The following is an 18089-nucleotide window of genomic DNA, read 5'->3' on the forward strand; positions in this document are numbered from 1 at the left end:
ATATCTTTAGAGTGTCTGCTATTTCAATTTACGGTCATTCAAAATCATTTTGTGGATTTTTAAAATGTTTCCGTCGGTAACAAACTCTTTTGAGTGTCCACTGCGTTCATCGTCTTCGGTGCTCATTTCACCACGTCTAAACTTAGCATACCAATCCTTGATCGTTGATTTTCCTGGGGCAGTGTCCGGGAAGTCGGCATCAAGCCAAATTTTTGCTTCAACTGTATTTTTCCCTTCAAAAGGCAATATTTTATCAACATTCGAAATTCCTTTTTATCCATTTTTTTTCACAATAACGAAAGTTGCTTCACTCAAAATTCTATAATTCACAAACTAATGATCCGACAGCTGTCAAATTTATACGCGCCTCTTTTGAGGGTTAGGGCAAACTAAAAAACATATGGATTTGATTCTAGTAGCGCCATCTATGTGTCAGTTAGCTTCCAAATTATAATTAAATTAGGCTGCTTAATCTAAGGCTAAGAGTAACATTTATATATTATACTTAGTTGTTGCATTCTTTCTGATTTCCTGCATTTTATCTAGTAGCTATATTGCTTCGACGTTGTTGTGATTTAGTAACCTTCTTTCACGTTATAAAGGAAAATCTTGGAAAACTGTGTAGAACCGTTTGATTTCAAGGCCATCGTTCCTTACCTAGTGATAACCATTGGGAATTAATCGAAGAACTTTGTTTTGGCAGCTTTAGATTACTAGCCGCACCCCATAGTTTTAGTTAACCCCATAAGTTTAAATTGGCTTTATGATTAACTTATAAAGCAATCTCCTTGGTAAGACTATCTGCCGTCTAACCAGTACAGTTTTTTGATTTTGAGTCAGATCATCTGCTTTGCTTCTTGTCTAATGCCTACGGAATAAATTATCTCATTTTCATTATATGGGAAAATATTGAAAATAGTTTAATGTTAAACGAAAATAATCATCTGAATTACCCCATTAGCTGACATGATGTCCAAATTGCCAAAGGTCCGTAGTTCGAAACCCAAATCGACGTGATACATATTGAAAAGCCATGTACATAAATCTTTTTAGTTTTTAATTTATGGTGTAAAACAGTATTTTTTTGATATTTCCATTGAACAGATCATGTTTTGTTTATCTATTTAATGATGTTGGAACTTATTCTTGTGTGGAATGAATTGTGTATCTTTGTTCAATAATCCGTATTTTATCTTAGACATTGAAATCAACACCAATCTTCTTTTTATTGTAAATAATCGGTAACTCTAAAAACTTAACCTGGATAAGTTTGATAAAATTATATCGAATTAAGTACTATACACAAAATTGGTATATTAATATGATGTCATACATTATTTTTGAAGGTTCTATCTATCATTAGTGGTGGTAGAATATTTTTTTAAATCGGAAAAACGTCATGTCCTTTAGATGTTGAAGGCAAGGCGCAAAATGGGACGCAGCTTGGTGAGGTGGAGCAGTAGGGGTTACGGCGTATGTATGTGGATAAAACTTCTAGACGTCGATACTGCACTAATAACGACTGAACTGCAATTGAGTTCTGAATCTAAGTTGGAAGACGAATTGAAATCTGAAATGGTAATGGTTATCTCCCAGATGGCTAGTAAAAGGTAACCGAGAAGTTGAATCTAATAAGAAGAAAGACTCACGGATAATTTACTTTAATTAAATAGTTTAATTACTACATTAATTAAAGAATTTAATCCTCATGTAGTCTACATGACTGGTATAGTGCAAATCTTGACGGATCCGCACATCTTCCATTTTTAAACACTCACCGTGAATTTAAACGAAAAACTGCGACAAGAATACGTATGTATGCCGTTAGCTAAAACGTACGTCACGGTACGCTGCGAAGCAATATTGCGCGGTAGCTATCATTCTCTAAACCCATAAAATCTCGCCGTGCCTCACACTGCCTCACCTTATCAAGCTACATCCCATTTTGCGTCTGGCCTAACAGTTGGCCAGGTTCTTTGTCAACTATATTAAAATAATCACTTCTTAAACGTCACAGCCAATACTCACATTTTTCCAACAACACTCGATTATCTCTTCAACAACACTGCTCACGACAGTAATTCTCATTTAATTAGACAGCAAGAGCAAAACTTTCCAAACTTCAGTTGTATCACTCTCTATAATGTATCAACTTCCATTTGTTTGTATTAAATGATTTTTACACTGAAAATTACTAGAAATTTGACATATTAATAATCTCGTCTTAGTAGATTATAATTAATATATTGATCGATATTCTGAAAAGAGAGACTCCCAGTAATCTAAAAAAAAATACAGTATCTGCATGTTACCAAACACATTTTCTCAAATTTCGATTATATAATTACTGAATTTATTTCACAGAATTGTTCTGATTAAATGAAAATAAAAAATGATTATGTTGTATATTTATATTATATCATAATTTATATATGTTAAATTTAGAATTAAATTTAGTCTAGAATGTTCTCATGATAAGCTATTGCCAATAAACTTTATTGTTGAATGCAAATTATTTATTCACAGCAGACTATTCTAACTATTTTACGTTATCATTAAACTGTTTACGAACCGAAATGGTAATTTCTATATTTAATTGTTTTATCTCATAAACAATATTTGATTTGTTTTTCGAAATGTGACTGTGTGTCCTCGTATGCGACGGTATTATAACAAAGACACTAGAGTTTTCAACTTTCTATCTATTATCTCAACCATAGGACAGTCCAATGAACTGTCAAGGTCGGTATGCGTTTAACTGAAGCACCCAGTTTTATCTTACTACCTATCAAAAGGGATACAAGTAGTCCCTTTTAGACAAAAAAAATATTGATTTTATACTTTTAAAATTACTTTTAATGACCTAATCTGAATGACATGGGTCATTTTAAGGTCTTGGAAATAGTTGAGGTTTGAAAACATATTTAGTGTCATATGGCTTAAGAGAGATCTTGGTTAAATTCTTCAAATTAATTCCTTAAATATATATCAACGTTTTTTAGCTAACTGATGACAAACTTGTAAGTTGGATGGTAAGTTGGGGAAGTTTGTTTTGATACATCTTTAATTATTGGCTGTTTTATTTTTACAATATATTAACAGTGATGATTATTAATACTCAATAGTAAGATAGTGTAATAGTATCATTTTTAGGTTAATTTAAGGATTTAAAAAATGTCGCACGATTGTCTCGATCTATTTCGACACACTTCTTTTTCTGTAATTACATTTCTAATTTCTCTAGGATTTTTCTTTTCTTGTTTAGTTATGGATGGGACATTATTTGAAATCACCCACTGTATTAATAAATCAACTTGATAGTCAATTCAACATATTTGCAATTCTATCTTGGTAACTTATTAGACCATATGTATTTTTACACCATTTATGTATCTTCTAAATGTACTATTTTTTGAATTTTATGAGGTTAATTTTGACGTATTTGGAGTTTTATTATAATTTTCCACGTTTTATTAATTAGTTTATAAGAACCTAATAAAATGACTCATTTCAACATGATACATGATGATGATGAACATGATTAACAATGTCATTTTAGATGAAATAAGATATTTTGTTTCAGATTTGAAGTAAATATTAATATGGAAAAATTTTGCCTAATAAATATAATATGAAAAACTTACTAGGTATATATCTAATATATATAAATTTATATTAATGTTGTTTTATATTATTTTTTATAAAGTAAATATTAATCTTTTACTACTATGACTATTAGTGCTTTTACTATTGTTATTAGATGGAATCTGGAATGATTATGAAATGCTAAATTTTCCACAAAGTATCTGAAATAATAAACACTTAAACTCGGTCATTCGTCTACCTTATTATAATATAAATACAGATCCATAGGGTAAACCGCATGTACATTTAAGTGCACATGTCTTCCTTGGTATTTAACAATGACAATTTCAATATTTCCTTATTTACTTTTGATATATAATATTCATTTAATCGATATTTTTGATTATGCTGTGATTTTGGATTATGAATTTTATTAGTTTTCTTAAATTTGGCTTACATTGTTAAAATAAATAAAGAAGGAAATGATTAAACAAATCTAAATCCTATCTTTAATATACCAAATCTCCAATATTCGATATATTTTCTTACTTCCTAAAAGTTCCTTATAGTGGTAGGCTGAGTGCTTTCTGATATATCTGTCGCCTTCACCATTTTTTTATAAGTTAATTCATTTAATTTTATGTACATATAACCCATACATTTAAATACTATTTTGTTCTAATTAAAGCGTCGCGAATTATCCATTTTATCACATTTAACAAGGTTGAACGATTTCGATTGGCGCACTTGTAAACAACAAAAGTGATACACGAGAACCGTATCAGGAAAGAGAACACTACAAACATTTAGTAACTCCGAACTTATCGTCTATTTACATATCATTATTGTTTGGAAGATATTACCGTATTAAATTGCTGAGCTTAGTAGTTTAAAAATTGATTAATTTTTTTGTCAGTTTGATTATAAGAACGTGTAAGTACCGGAATGTTCTGGTACTTACACTGGAAACGATATGATGAAATATTTTTCATGATGTTCTCATGTCTAGTTTTTGCTTCGCTAATGTTACATTTTTTTGATTATAAATATTATTTTATATGGTCAGATGATATATATGAGGAATAGATAAAAGTGTTTATTTATCAAAATATTAATTTAAAAGGGAAAACACTTCAGTTTTGACAAATATCTTAAGAAAGACATTTATAAGAATGTACAAAGGAAAATTTTAAAAGCCATATTGGGACCAAAAAAAACTAAATTGAGATGGTTGAAGTTAAACATGAGTTGTTGGAGTCAGCATGTAAAATAAAGACTGCTCCAAAGTATCCAGAAAGCTTTTAAAAGCTCTTTTTTTTCATTCCTTTTTTAAGACATATAATTTTTGGAAATAGTAATCTCTATTAGAGGAGATCGATAACGTTAAGAATAAAATAAATTGTTTACAAAACGAGTACATAAAGGAATGCCTATCAGAGTTACCTGAGATATGCCAAAGGCTATCAATTGAGAACGTTTGTTTTCTTCGTTCATTGATACACTTATTTTAAAATTATTATTACATTAATTTACTTTTATTATAAACATAGTTATATAAAAACAGTTTTATGTTACCAAATGCCGATTATACAAATAAATATTTATTTTGTTTAATGTATTTTTACCTAGAACATTGTTTTTGTTGATGAGCCCTAAGAAACCTAGTGCCGCTCTAGGAAGTATAAAGAATATATCAATATAAAATAATATCTTAATCCATAAGTTAGTTGCATTAAAATACAAGTAATGTACCTTTTTGCGTCATAAGAAAGCTAATCTCGCTGAACTCTAATCTTTCTAATTTATTTTGTACATGTTGGTGTTATCTGTTAGCCATATGTCATAAGCATATAACGCTCACCTATATAGTCGATCCTGTTTTTTATGTGTTTATTATTAGATTAAGTTTTATATTTAAAATGTGTTTAATTATAGACAAATATAAAATGATTGTGTAAAAATATCTTAAACAACTTTGAGTGAATTTAATTCACAATAATTAACAAAAATATGTATCCATAAAACTCTAACCTAACCTAGAATTATCTAAATATATTATTTTAAAGTTTTTTCACATAATCTCCACATCCTTTTAAATACTTTGGTATACGAAAATCAGGAAACCGAAAAATAAAAATAGATTTTAAAAATTTATGGACGCTCGAACTATGAATGGATGGATTTTTGTTGTGTAATATATTTACATATTTTTAATTTGATTTTCTTTGAATAACCAAATATTTAACCAATTATGAGTTTTCATTACTTAACTCGAAGATATGTTTGCTAATCATCAGTCATTAAATAATAAAGAAAATTAAAGCCATGCGCGCTGTAGCAATTGTTTTTCCTATTAGTCCCCATGCCTTCTAATATAATTGCGCTACGAAAACAATTCGTTAAAAACATTAATGGCCGTCATTAATTTACTCAGTAAACACATTTTTTCATTGAGTTGTCTTGTTGCATCATATTTCCTTCCATCGTATTTTCTTGAAAAACCGACCATTTATGAATAACTATAATTGGTATGTTAAATATTTTGGGAATTTTAACTTGTGGTTATATATTGGTGTTAGAGAAGGCTCATATTAATTCATAATATAAACAGTTATATCATATGGTGCCTTATGACTGATATTATTAGTAAACATAAAGTTATACCAAGAATTTATACTGGGTTAGATACAATTTTAGATTGAGACAAAATATTACTGTTTTTGGTAACCTGCACTTTAATAAAAATATATCACACTGACAGCTCGGCAGCAAGGGCTACCATTTTAAAATCTAACAAAATATATTAATAATTATATTCATATTGAGATACAAATTGCCGTAGATTGTAGCTGTAGTTGTGTAACCAATTCTTAAGGAAAACAATTAGTATTATAATATAATTTTGATAATATAATATCACAATTTATTATATATTAGAGTCTCCACGCTAAAGTCGAATATTTTTAGTAAAATGGAAGAAATTATGTTTAACAATATTGCTTTATTAATTTATTTCAAATTAATAATTATTGCTGTTGTGATCTGAAAAGTTAACTATTAATGTTGTTTTAGCATTCTCAAATTTTGTTAAATTTTCATTACAAAATACTCAATAATAGCAATCATTAATTAGGTTATATTAGCTCACTAATGCCATTGATGGTAGAGTAATATGCTTTAATAACCTGTATTCGAAATTTTATGAATTATTATGAATTAGGAAGTTATCATGTCATATAATTCATATAAGGATGTGTTAATAAATATAGTAGCAAATTCGTATATAATAATATATAGTAAGATTCGTGATCATCTGTGTATTAACCTGTTTAACATTTTATGAATTCATGTAAACATTTGGAGGACGATTTGAATTATACTAAATATCCTGAAATTTGAATGCATAATTGTGCGAATATTTTTTAATAATACTTAAGTATTTTCCGCTATCTGCTATAAATCGTTCAATTTACAATAATTTATAACTGAAAAGTCCTTGGTTCATTGATTTTATTACAGTGCTAATCGCCACTTTTTCTATTGTACTGATTATATTTGAAATCCGCTTCAGAAAATGATATGTCTTTAATGGTTATGTAAGAAACGTCACTTTATTAGAACTCGGCTAGTATAACGATCATTTTTCTTTTAATGTCAAGCTTAAATACAATATTCTTTAATTGTTTCTTTTAATTTGACTACCTCATCAGCAATAATATAGTCTTACCAAAGGTGTTCTTAATCTGTAACATTAACGTACCCAACAAATATTTATGGTCTTATTTTTTTTTAAATGCAGTAAAATTATTCACAAATAGTCTTTATTTACCAAGAAGTGTTATATTATATATGCCTAATACTTTTTTATCACATTTTTTATTGCAACGTTTAATGAATACATGTTTTTTTGATTTTGAAATTGAAATATCAGTACCAAAACATCCTAAATAATTGTTTCCTGGCCAAATCTCCTATCTGTATATTGGTATTTACTAATGTTATCTACATTTTTATTACATATCATATTTAGGCGACACCGGCGACTTTTCAAATGATATACTGTGTTGACCAATAATTTAATTTTATTTAATACTGACATTTTTATATTGATGTTAGTTTACCTACTGTTCCTATTAAATAAAGAGTGGAAATATTATTTTCATTATTTATATGATCGATTTGTATGCAAATATTTAACAGGTTTATTTTGTGTTTATTGAACACTATTTGTTAACGTCATTTATTGGCATACGCTAGTTGGATTGAATGGGTTCGAAGCTCCAAACCTCTCTCGAATTCGAAATCTACACGTGTCCTCAATTAATAGAACAGGCCGAAGGATTTTCTTCTCATTTAAATGCGTGTTTTTGGCTTGACCTTTATATTTCAAAATAGATTTTTAAATATTTTGGTTCCTGCTGATTAAATTTTCTCCGCGCTATTCGGGCCATTATAGAGCAGGTCGATATGTAGCAATGGTGAACGTTTCATTTACGTTTACGTTTATGAAACGACTTTATAGTTTATATTCAAATAATATTTAAAACTTGTTTTAATTATGACGCAACTTTGTTTTGGTATCAGCTGATAGGGTCGTGGTCAGTTTTACCATATCACTTTTATGTTATGATTTTAGAAATGTACGAAGCTTTCATTGCGTACGAAGCATCCATTACATGGATGTGCGTTTGTATTTTAAATACAGAATAAAAACATATGATTATGTAGAAGGTAAACAATAGACCCAGGATGTTGCCATCTAGCGAAAAGAATAAACTTTATAAAATAATAGTAAAATATTCAATTGACATTGTTTTTACAATAGCCTCTCTGCTGACTAGATATAAAACCAATTACAGTTAATTGAAATTCTGGAGAGTGCAGAAAACCTAGTGTAATAAACCCCAACTAAACTCAAGCCTAGGTACCTTTTGTCAAGCCGACAAAAAGGTACCTAGGTTTTGTCTTTTTATTGTAGAGAAAATTTAGAAATTGATGTGTTGATGGAATAGAGTCCACAATTTTATATATCCTCTTATTTGCTGAGACAGTCTCCTTATCACCATGAAATATTGGATTAGTTTTGCCTGCTCGTACATGTCACAGCTTGAACGTTTCCAAATATTCCCATCAACTCAACGTCCATCAACTTAATAACATTAATTAATATATTATTAATTACATTTATTGATTTCATTATTATTATTAATTAATATATATTATATACATTAATTATATATATATATATATATATATATATATATATATTAATTCATTTTGATTATAATATAAAAATAAAAATTTTATGTCAGTACCAATAGGATCATGACAACTATTACGGTGAATCTTCGTTCATTTTCTGAACATTTAACTAAAATAAAATGAAATAACAGGACCGATAACATTTGGAATGACATTGAAATTTGTTTTTCACGTCGTGGGATTTAAAAGGAACCATACAATAGAACTGTCTGATGTAATACGTTTGATTAATAATGATAAATGCGACTGATTAATACATCAGGGATTTATTGATCTATTAAATATCATGTATTAATTTTAGTATTTCAGTGTTGCATATTTTCATATCTATATTACGTTGATTGAAGGGAAGCTGACTAAAGGCATTTCAAGTACCATTGTGATATTCACGGCAGTATTTTCAAAAATAAATAGTTTATAAATCGATATGATATAATAACTGGTATATAACACAGTTTTTATATCTATAAATATTTGTTGTTTAATTGATTTATCTGTATTGATATCAGTTATATGAGAAAACATATAATAGATTACATTAAAATAAGAATATAGTTTTAGTCATAATTAATTTCCGTTGGTTATATTATTTTTATGTTATCCAAATAATGCATTAGCGTATTAATGTGTACTAAATAATCCCACTTTCTCTTTTACAGTTTACGACATTTCCGAATACAGGCGTAAACGCATGAAACAATATGAATCCCATGAGATGTTCAGGGCTGATAACCTTCCTGCCTGGCGCATCCGCCAAAAGAGCTTCCGTGAAGGTTTGGAGGATGCTTGTGACTGGCTGGGCCAAAGTGGTCATTACGTAGCCATACTAGACGGGCCGAATGTATCAAGATCACAACGCCAAGAAATCTACGATCTCGCTCATACTAATCGCGGTTACAGGGTCATGTTTATCGAATGTGTCTGCGAAGATCCTATTCTTCTTGAAAGGAATTTCAAGGTTAGACTTAACAACTATGTGTATTTCATTTTATCTAATATTTCTACAATCATGTTTTAGGAAATATTGCAATACAGTGCGGATTACCGTGATATGGCAACTGAGCAAGCTTTGAAAGATCTAACTTTGAAAATGGCTCACTATAAAGCACAGTATGAGTCACCCAACTTGGGAAGTTTGTGGGAATTACCTTGTCCCATGATAAAGCTACTTGATGGCGGCGAGGGTGGTGTTATTGCCCATGGAGTTACTGGTGTTAGAGAAAGCAAGATATTATCCTATATTTCTACTGCTAAACCGTACCAACAAACTCTGTATTTCAGCAGGGTAAGATAAAATTCACATAGAACAATTTATTGTAGTATTTAATAGTATTTTTTTTATTTAAATTCAATTTTAAAAGCCGAGCGCTGTTAGCTAAAGTGTAATCTAATAAGTCTAAATAGTTTGTCTAACTGAACAATATAACAGCATATATACATTATGAAATAAGAATCTTTGGCCCAATTTCAAACTATTGTACACATGTTGAGGATGATGCTCCTAAATTTATTGATACTGTGGTATTTAAAAATACAATTAAAATTTAAAATTCTAAGTTGATTCAAGTATCTTTTATTAAGGTTGTAAGATAAATTTGGATCTATTTTCGAACTTCGGATTTTAAATTGTATATTTTATGTTTTAAATAATAACTAAGCTCTTTGTTTTTAGTGATTTTTAAATTTGACAAAATTAATATAATGTCTGCCCAAATATGTTAGACCGTTAATGTTATGGCGTCAGATTTAAACAAAATTTTCTTTCTATATTTAAAAAAATATATGCATCATCTTTGTGATTTTGGACATTCTATCTTTAATTAAAAATAAATTTTGAAATCTCAATGTAAGGCACAATTTACTTCATTTTATACAATTTCAAATTATATTAATAGGCTTTTTAACCTCAACATAAATTCTATCTTATTTTTGAATATTGTAATATATGTCATTGTCTGGCAGAATCGACAAGTGCGTTCTCATTAGCTTGACACCACATTGTCTACATATTATCCCAAAAATAAATTGCTTGGGCGACAACTACATTTCCAGTATCTCGTCTCTTTCACCGATATCACAGGGAAAATACGTGAACCTATTCTATATTTAAAAGTAGACATTCGCAGAATACTGCTAAATATACAATTCTCGGAATTATGACGCTTTTTTTGCGATGTTTGAATTTGTTATACACTCTCTGCTGGAGATCAAAATATTTTCCTACGCATGGCTTCGAATAAATATTTGTTCTCGAAATTAGATCCATGTTTAAAGATTCACTAAAATAATAATTCGTTCATAATCAACTGATACCTGAACATTATTGATATAAGTAATTTAAACTTTTTTTTGTTGTTTTTTATTATAATATTCCAAATATTTGCCTGTCAAAATGCCTCTAAAATATATTCGTTTTGATTTAATAATAAGTAATTTCGAGTCTAAATCAAATTGTTTTATTTGATATTATACACATATGCAATAGTTTTACAGACCTGGAAGGCCCATCACTTACTTAAATTTTGTTAACTACTCTTATTCAACAATTTTTCTTTCACTTCACATCTATCATCTCACTATATCTTTTACATAATCCTTAGTCTGTGATCGTCCAAATATTCTTAAAACGTTCGTCTTCCATACTGCTAATCCCTTCTCATCCTTCCTTTTTAATAACCATACTTCGAAACGCAACAATATACTACCACTAATATTTTTCTGATTTTCACATGTTTAGCATGTTCATGTGCCTTTTTTATGCTCTATATTGATACATAATCTGGTAACTCTTTAATTGTCCGCATAAGAATTTATTTATTGTTTTCTCCGATATCCTTATGTATATCCTCATATATGGTCATTTCTATAAACACTTTTGATAACGAATCCCTGTAAGTTCTAGAATTACTTTTGTTAGATTTATAAGTTAACCATATAATATGATATAATATAATATAGATATATCATACACGCTAGTACTACTTGTAGACTTTCTTAATACTGTTACTAAATCATAACATTATTTACATACAGCATGGTGAGAGCGAATTTAACGTCATAGGACGTATTGGAGGCGATGCTCAATTATCACCAAGAGGTCGCATGTACGCAAAGTCGCTGGCTAAACATATCCACGCCTTGAACTTACCTAGTCTCCAGGTCTGGACGTCCACTCTTAAAAGAACCCAAGCCACCAGCGCTCATATCAACGCCCCACAACAGCATCTGCATGAATTGGACGAGATCTGGTCGGTAAGTATCAAGGGCGTGGACTAAGGGATGTTGGTAGGTATGAAACATCTTCATTTTCTTAAATTGTCTTCGAATGTGTTTAATTTACTATGGCACATTGCTGATTTTGTAAATACTTATATAAAGGTAAATATTACAACGTTTATTTGTTTTTACAGCGCTTCTTCTTTTAAAGCAATAATCACACCTGTTTTGGATTTATGAAGCGTGTGAAAAATGAAAATACTATTATTGATGGTATTTTTAGGTCATGACAAATATTCGGCTGTTAAAATTAATACACGTTTTATTACAAATATTTACTGAATGGTTTGATAGTAAATATAAAACGTATTTTGACTCTGATAATATCGAAATATGTTTACTTAATGCAAACTAATTATTTATATAAAAATTTTGTTGTTCAAATACTAAAACCAAAAAATATACTTAAAAATGTATATATCCTAAAATATGTATACTAAAAATATTTTTAATGTAGGTTTTGTAGATACATTTTAACGTTGTATTTGACTTTTCTTACGAAATCTGGTTTTTGAGAAAAAATCAAAAATAGCCTTACAACATCAAATCATTTATTTTCTGCCAAATGTTACGACAATCTATGTTTGATTTCAAAATGTAAATATGTTAGAATCTGCACCAAATTTGTTTAAAAGTATTAAAAGAATATTAAAAAAAGTATATCCCTTTTTACATAAATAAATGATTCATTATCTTTGTTTATTATATGACAATATAATTAACATGATTTAGTGATGAACTAACAGCCTTAAATGTCCGTTTGAATTCGTCTTTCTCCTTTTAAAATTTCAGTTTTATGAACAAAGATAATATAACTTAAAATATCGTCACTATCATTTTCACAGTCATATCATCTAATTGTTAACAGTAAAGACATATATTAATTTAGTTTTTCCTCTAGGGCGAATGCGAAAATCTTTCCTACGAGGAATTACAAGAACGTTTTCCGAAAGAATTGGCTTTAAGAGATCGGGAGAAGTTGAAGTACCGCTATCCGCAAGGTGAATCCTATGTTGATGTTATGCAGCGATTGGTACCAGTTCTAACCCAATTAGAGTGCGAAACCAACGTTTTGACAATATCTCATCAAGCCGTGCTTCGTTGCGTGCTCGGTTACTTTTTGGAAATACCACCAGACGAAACTCCATATGTCCACGTGCCGCTTCATACTATTATTAAAGTGAGTAAACTTGGCAGACATACAAAATCTATTTTGGATCATGTGTATTTCTAGTAATATAGTATAAACTCACTTCTTTTTTTCTCCATTCTAGATTACACTGCAAGGTTATAACTACAACATGGAAACCATTAAGATGCCAATAGAATGTGTAAACACTACACGCGCCAAACCATTGAATTGTTCGGAAGATCGATCCGCAGAAGAAGCTCTTCTAACATTGCCAGCTCATTTTGAATCTGTTACCAGCTTGAATAGCACTCTTACTACGTGCACTTAAACAGCTGAATATTCATATGTAATCCAGCTTTGGTTATCGCCTAAGGTGATAGTACTCGGATCAGTGTCCTGTGAATAAAATTGATTTTTCTAAGGCAAATAGAGATGTCAGATTTCTATTGATCCAGCTGGATTAGCACTAGCTCGAAAAATGATATATCAGATGAAATTTATTTACCGGCGAAAGCTATACATTGGAAAGTTTGTTTGCTCATTTGTTTTGTATAATTAATAGTTTATATTTTAGATTGTTCTTTTTAACATTGTTTGCTATGAACAAAATAACTTTGTTTAATTCTTGATGTGAAAAATTTGAAGTACTTAGAGTATACCAATAAGCAGCTTTAGTATGATGATTAATTTTAATGTTGATTTATTTGAAGATATATGTTTATGTGAATAAACATATTAATCTCATCAAATATATAAATGTAGCATATATTTCAGGGAGCTGTTTAGATTCTAGCTTATAAAATCAAATTAAAGATTTGATTGATTTGTACTGTAATATGTTTAAGCGTTTCTTGTTAAAAAATATGTAAAATTTTAAATATGTTGTTTATGGTATGACTTCGTTAGTGATGCAGAAATTTTCGTTATCTTCATCTCCCACTTTATGCTCGTTTGTTTTCAAAACAATTGGCTAACATTTAGCTTATTTTTTGTTTGAGTAGACAAAATATATAAAGGTTCTACTGCGAACGCGTGCATCATACCGCTGCTTTACATCTAGCAATATCACTTGCACAAGAAATATTGGGAAAAGCACTTTTGTGAGGTATTCAACAACCAGCTGCGAAGATAGACTGAATCACTAGGTCAATTCTTGTGCTTTTAAAGCCAAAATCGAAACAAGTGTTCAATAATTAGTTTATATCAAGTATCTAAAAGAGGTTGTGATTTTTTTTGAATATATTTTTAGATTTAGACATAAAAACTATCATCGACATATTTATTCTGCATTACCTGTTAACATTAAATAAATTTATTATTGGCTATATACAGTTAACATATCAGTTTAAAATTCATTCGCAGTTTTAAATTCGGAGTGCAATGGTTAACCAGGAAATCAGGACTTTTACTATATATTCTAGGGACAAGTTTATAACAACGAAAATAGATATTGCAACTTTTAGTTAGATACTTGCAAATTAAGATTATAGAGGATTCTTAAGAATATATATTTAGACACTTAAGAGCTGTTTTGAAAATGTTGGCTTCCTATAACTTCCTATTTTTAAGATCATCTCAGAAACATCTTATATGTTAATTTTGTCATCAGTTTATATAGATTTATGTAGTTTTATTTTAGGTCTACAATATATTTTTAAACATCAATTAAATGCAGTTCTAATATCATTCATAGTGTTTGCACTAGTCGATAAGAAGTTAAAAACTAAAATTTAGGTGAATAGAGATTTTGAAGAATTTTATTATACAATGGGTTGTTTTAAGCTTATGGGCTAATAAAGGAAAAGAACAATTTACTGGGAAGAAATAGTTTTTCAATTCACATGAAAGAATTCCTTCCAATTTTTGTGGCAATAACACGTTGGTATTTTGAAATGTATGTTTAAGCTAGGATTAACTGTGATTGAAATAGAGCATTTTTTATTTTCATATAGAGAACTAAACTGTTGTTCCAAGTTCTGTTTTAAGAATTAGACAGGAATAAATAGTTGTAAAAATATTGGCGTTTTATTGCTAACCTTCTTTCCTATATATACATAGACATATTTACTTAGTTGTCTAAAAGAAGACACTTAAAATTTACTTAAATAATAAGAACAAAATGAGTGGAATTAAACAAAAAATCTAATATCTAATTATATATTAGTGATTTTGTAATACTAAAATCATGATTTCCTTTTTTTTTCGTGAGCTCTAATGCTTTATTTACAAAAAAAAAACATTAAAGCCTATCATTAATTTCATTCTTCATGAGAATGGAGGTCAGGCCGTTCTCACTCTTTTATATATGAATGTAACATCTACGTGTGATCATTGCACAAAACATATAATAGTGAAAGGATGTTCTCTCAATTTTGTGTTATAATAAAGCTTAGAATTTAGCAATATTGTATGTTTTCCTCCATGGTTCCCACTCTATTATCTATCTTAAGGTTATTTCTTCCTAGGAAGGCCACTATATATTATGGGGAGAGATATAGTGCGTTCTAGGACTCATTACTTATTACTTGTTACTTGTCTAATATATAAAGTTTGAACTTATTGATTAGATTGGCAAGTTTCAGAAAACTCACTGGCATATTGAATGATTCACGTTGTCACGTCACGTTATTAGGAATCTAATACTTATATATTAGTGTGTGATGAACTTCCTCATAGTTCTAACATTCCTCCTTCAAAAGGATTCGTAGCGTTTCATATTGTTTATTTGATTATATGATTTATCTGAGCGGTGAAGATTTATTTATACCCATCTTAAAATTTGTATAACTGCTCGAATTTCAGTAGGACCTTATAATAGCAATGTAAAAAATGCATAATACTGCTATTTCTACTTATCTGCAGTTAAGCCTTTTGAAATGGTTTTTGGTGGACTACACAATGTGTAACAAAATATTGTTATGTAAGCATAAACACACAACTCTGCAATGCATTTTATTATTTAAAGGTAATAGCAAACTTTGATATTTATACTTGAAACTTAAATCTACTACTACTTTTTAATCTCACCAATTTTTTACAATTTTGTAAGCAAATAAAACTATTAATAGGATTTGTGATATAATAAATACATTAGTAATATATATAATATATTTTTATATTTAATTATGTTTGTAGTAATTACCTTATTTTCTCCCATAATTTTTAAAATTCCAATACAGTAATTCAAAAGGTGGTCTCAATTTATGGACTTCCAATGTTGTAGTGGTTTCTTATATGGCCTGTAAAGTTTGATTATTCTTTTGAAGAAAATTGTTTTCGTTAAATACACTTTGGTGTTCAGAACTCAGAGGGAGTTGGATTTTGAAATAATTCGTATTTTAATTCAACAATTATAGTGCTCTGTCTACGTGAATAGGTGCGTTATTTTGTGGAAAATGCTTACTGCAATTTAAAACTATTTTTATTTCATTATCAATTAATCATTGAAAATAAAATGACGAAATACTAAACTAATTGAAAAAAAAAATGTTTATAATAAGTATTCAGTTGTTTAGCACCAAAAAATTGCACTAAAACTATTGTTCAATTTTTTACCATGAAATTATATTATTTTAAATTGTTTTAAATATAATTACTTAATTGCTATCCTTTGTTTTAGTAATTTGGCTATTTCAAATTTTTTAAAAGTATAATTTGATGATATTTTTACAAATAATATATACAACTGATATGTAACAATAATGACATTCAATTCTGACAAAATATAAAATTAAATTTAATATCTTTGAATGATTCAATTTTTATTATAGTACAAAATATAAAAATGCGAATAACTTTATAAATCAAAAATTAAATTAATTTAGTACTGGATTAATTAAATATTATTAATTGAATAATTAATATATTGCAAATTTACAAATGAATATGGTATATGTTATGTTGTATAAGATTAAAAATAACTGGATTAATAATTGAATTTAATATTTTTCTTTTCTTGTTTAAATGTTTAATTTACGATGATATTGGTATTATGGCAGCGGTTAAAAACGTTGTGTATTGAAGATTAACAACTTATCGATCATCAGGTGTTGGTTTCATGATAAACAAGGGGGATAATGTTAGACTCAGTTTTACTACTCACTTAGTAATTTTAAATCATGTAGTGATTCTCATAATTCAAGGCATGGAATGAATATATATTTGGTCTGATTGGTTGTGTTTTCTCAATCTGCACTATATATATTTAATGTTGAGTAATTTAATTAATAAGTACCGCGAATTTTTCTAATTAGATATACATTGTGTAATATAAACAACTGTTTATTTTACCAAATGGTATATTATATTACCCAATAGTATTTTTATTATTAAATAAAAAATCAATTGTGCCTTTGAATTATGTCTAATTGAATGATGTTGAATGTCACAAAACAAGTTTACACAACCAGTATAGTGACAATAATGGAGAAACAAAAAAATTTAATCGAGATATCATGATAAAAGTGTTTATAATCTAAAATGGAGATAATGTTTGAGGTTAGAATCGCTTTTGGCGAGTTTATACATTTGTCCTAAAATATTGGGTAATAACTGATAATGAAGATACTGAGTATTATGACCTTCCTCTTGTAAGGCAAAATATTCTTAAAATATTTAAACATTTTTGTCATTAATTTTGTCAACGGTGGACCTTGACATTTTGTATAGAATGAGAAAATAAAAATCTATGTTCTTCCTGCATTATATTGTAAATTAAAATTTTATACATTGATATATTAGGTGTGCTTGGTAGGATGGGGCCAAGTCTGGGGAATATGCCGCCTTCGTTAGAATTTCCTATACCAAGATCAAGGGTTTCCTGAACAACCCGAGC

The 18089-nt window shown here is 28.7% G+C and overlaps 1 protein-coding gene across 1 annotated transcript in view; it reads left to right on the forward strand.

Annotated features, from left to right (window-relative positions):
* The window catches only part of LOC143193605 (6-phosphofructo-2-kinase/fructose-2,6-bisphosphatase), a 47505-nt gene extending 32235 nt beyond the window's left edge, over positions 1–15270 (forward strand). Inside the window, exons 3-7 of the mRNA XM_076399959.1 lie at positions 9507–9805; positions 9866–10132; positions 11881–12099; positions 13025–13303; positions 13398–15270. Of these exons, the coding sequence (XP_076256074.1) occupies positions 9507–9805; positions 9866–10132; positions 11881–12099; positions 13025–13303; positions 13398–13583 (1250 nt within the window). The 3' untranslated portion in view covers positions 13584–15270. The remainder of the gene's footprint in view (positions 1–9506; positions 9806–9865; positions 10133–11880; positions 12100–13024; positions 13304–13397) is intronic.
* The last annotated feature ends 2819 nt before the right edge of the window (positions 15271–18089 follow it).

This window comes from Rhynchophorus ferrugineus, unplaced genomic scaffold, assembly GCF_030347505.1.
Source record: "Rhynchophorus ferrugineus isolate W39M unplaced genomic scaffold, kcgeb_rfMv2 rfM1, whole genome shotgun sequence".
NCBI lineage: Eukaryota > Metazoa > Arthropoda > Insecta > Coleoptera > Curculionidae > Rhynchophorus > Rhynchophorus ferrugineus.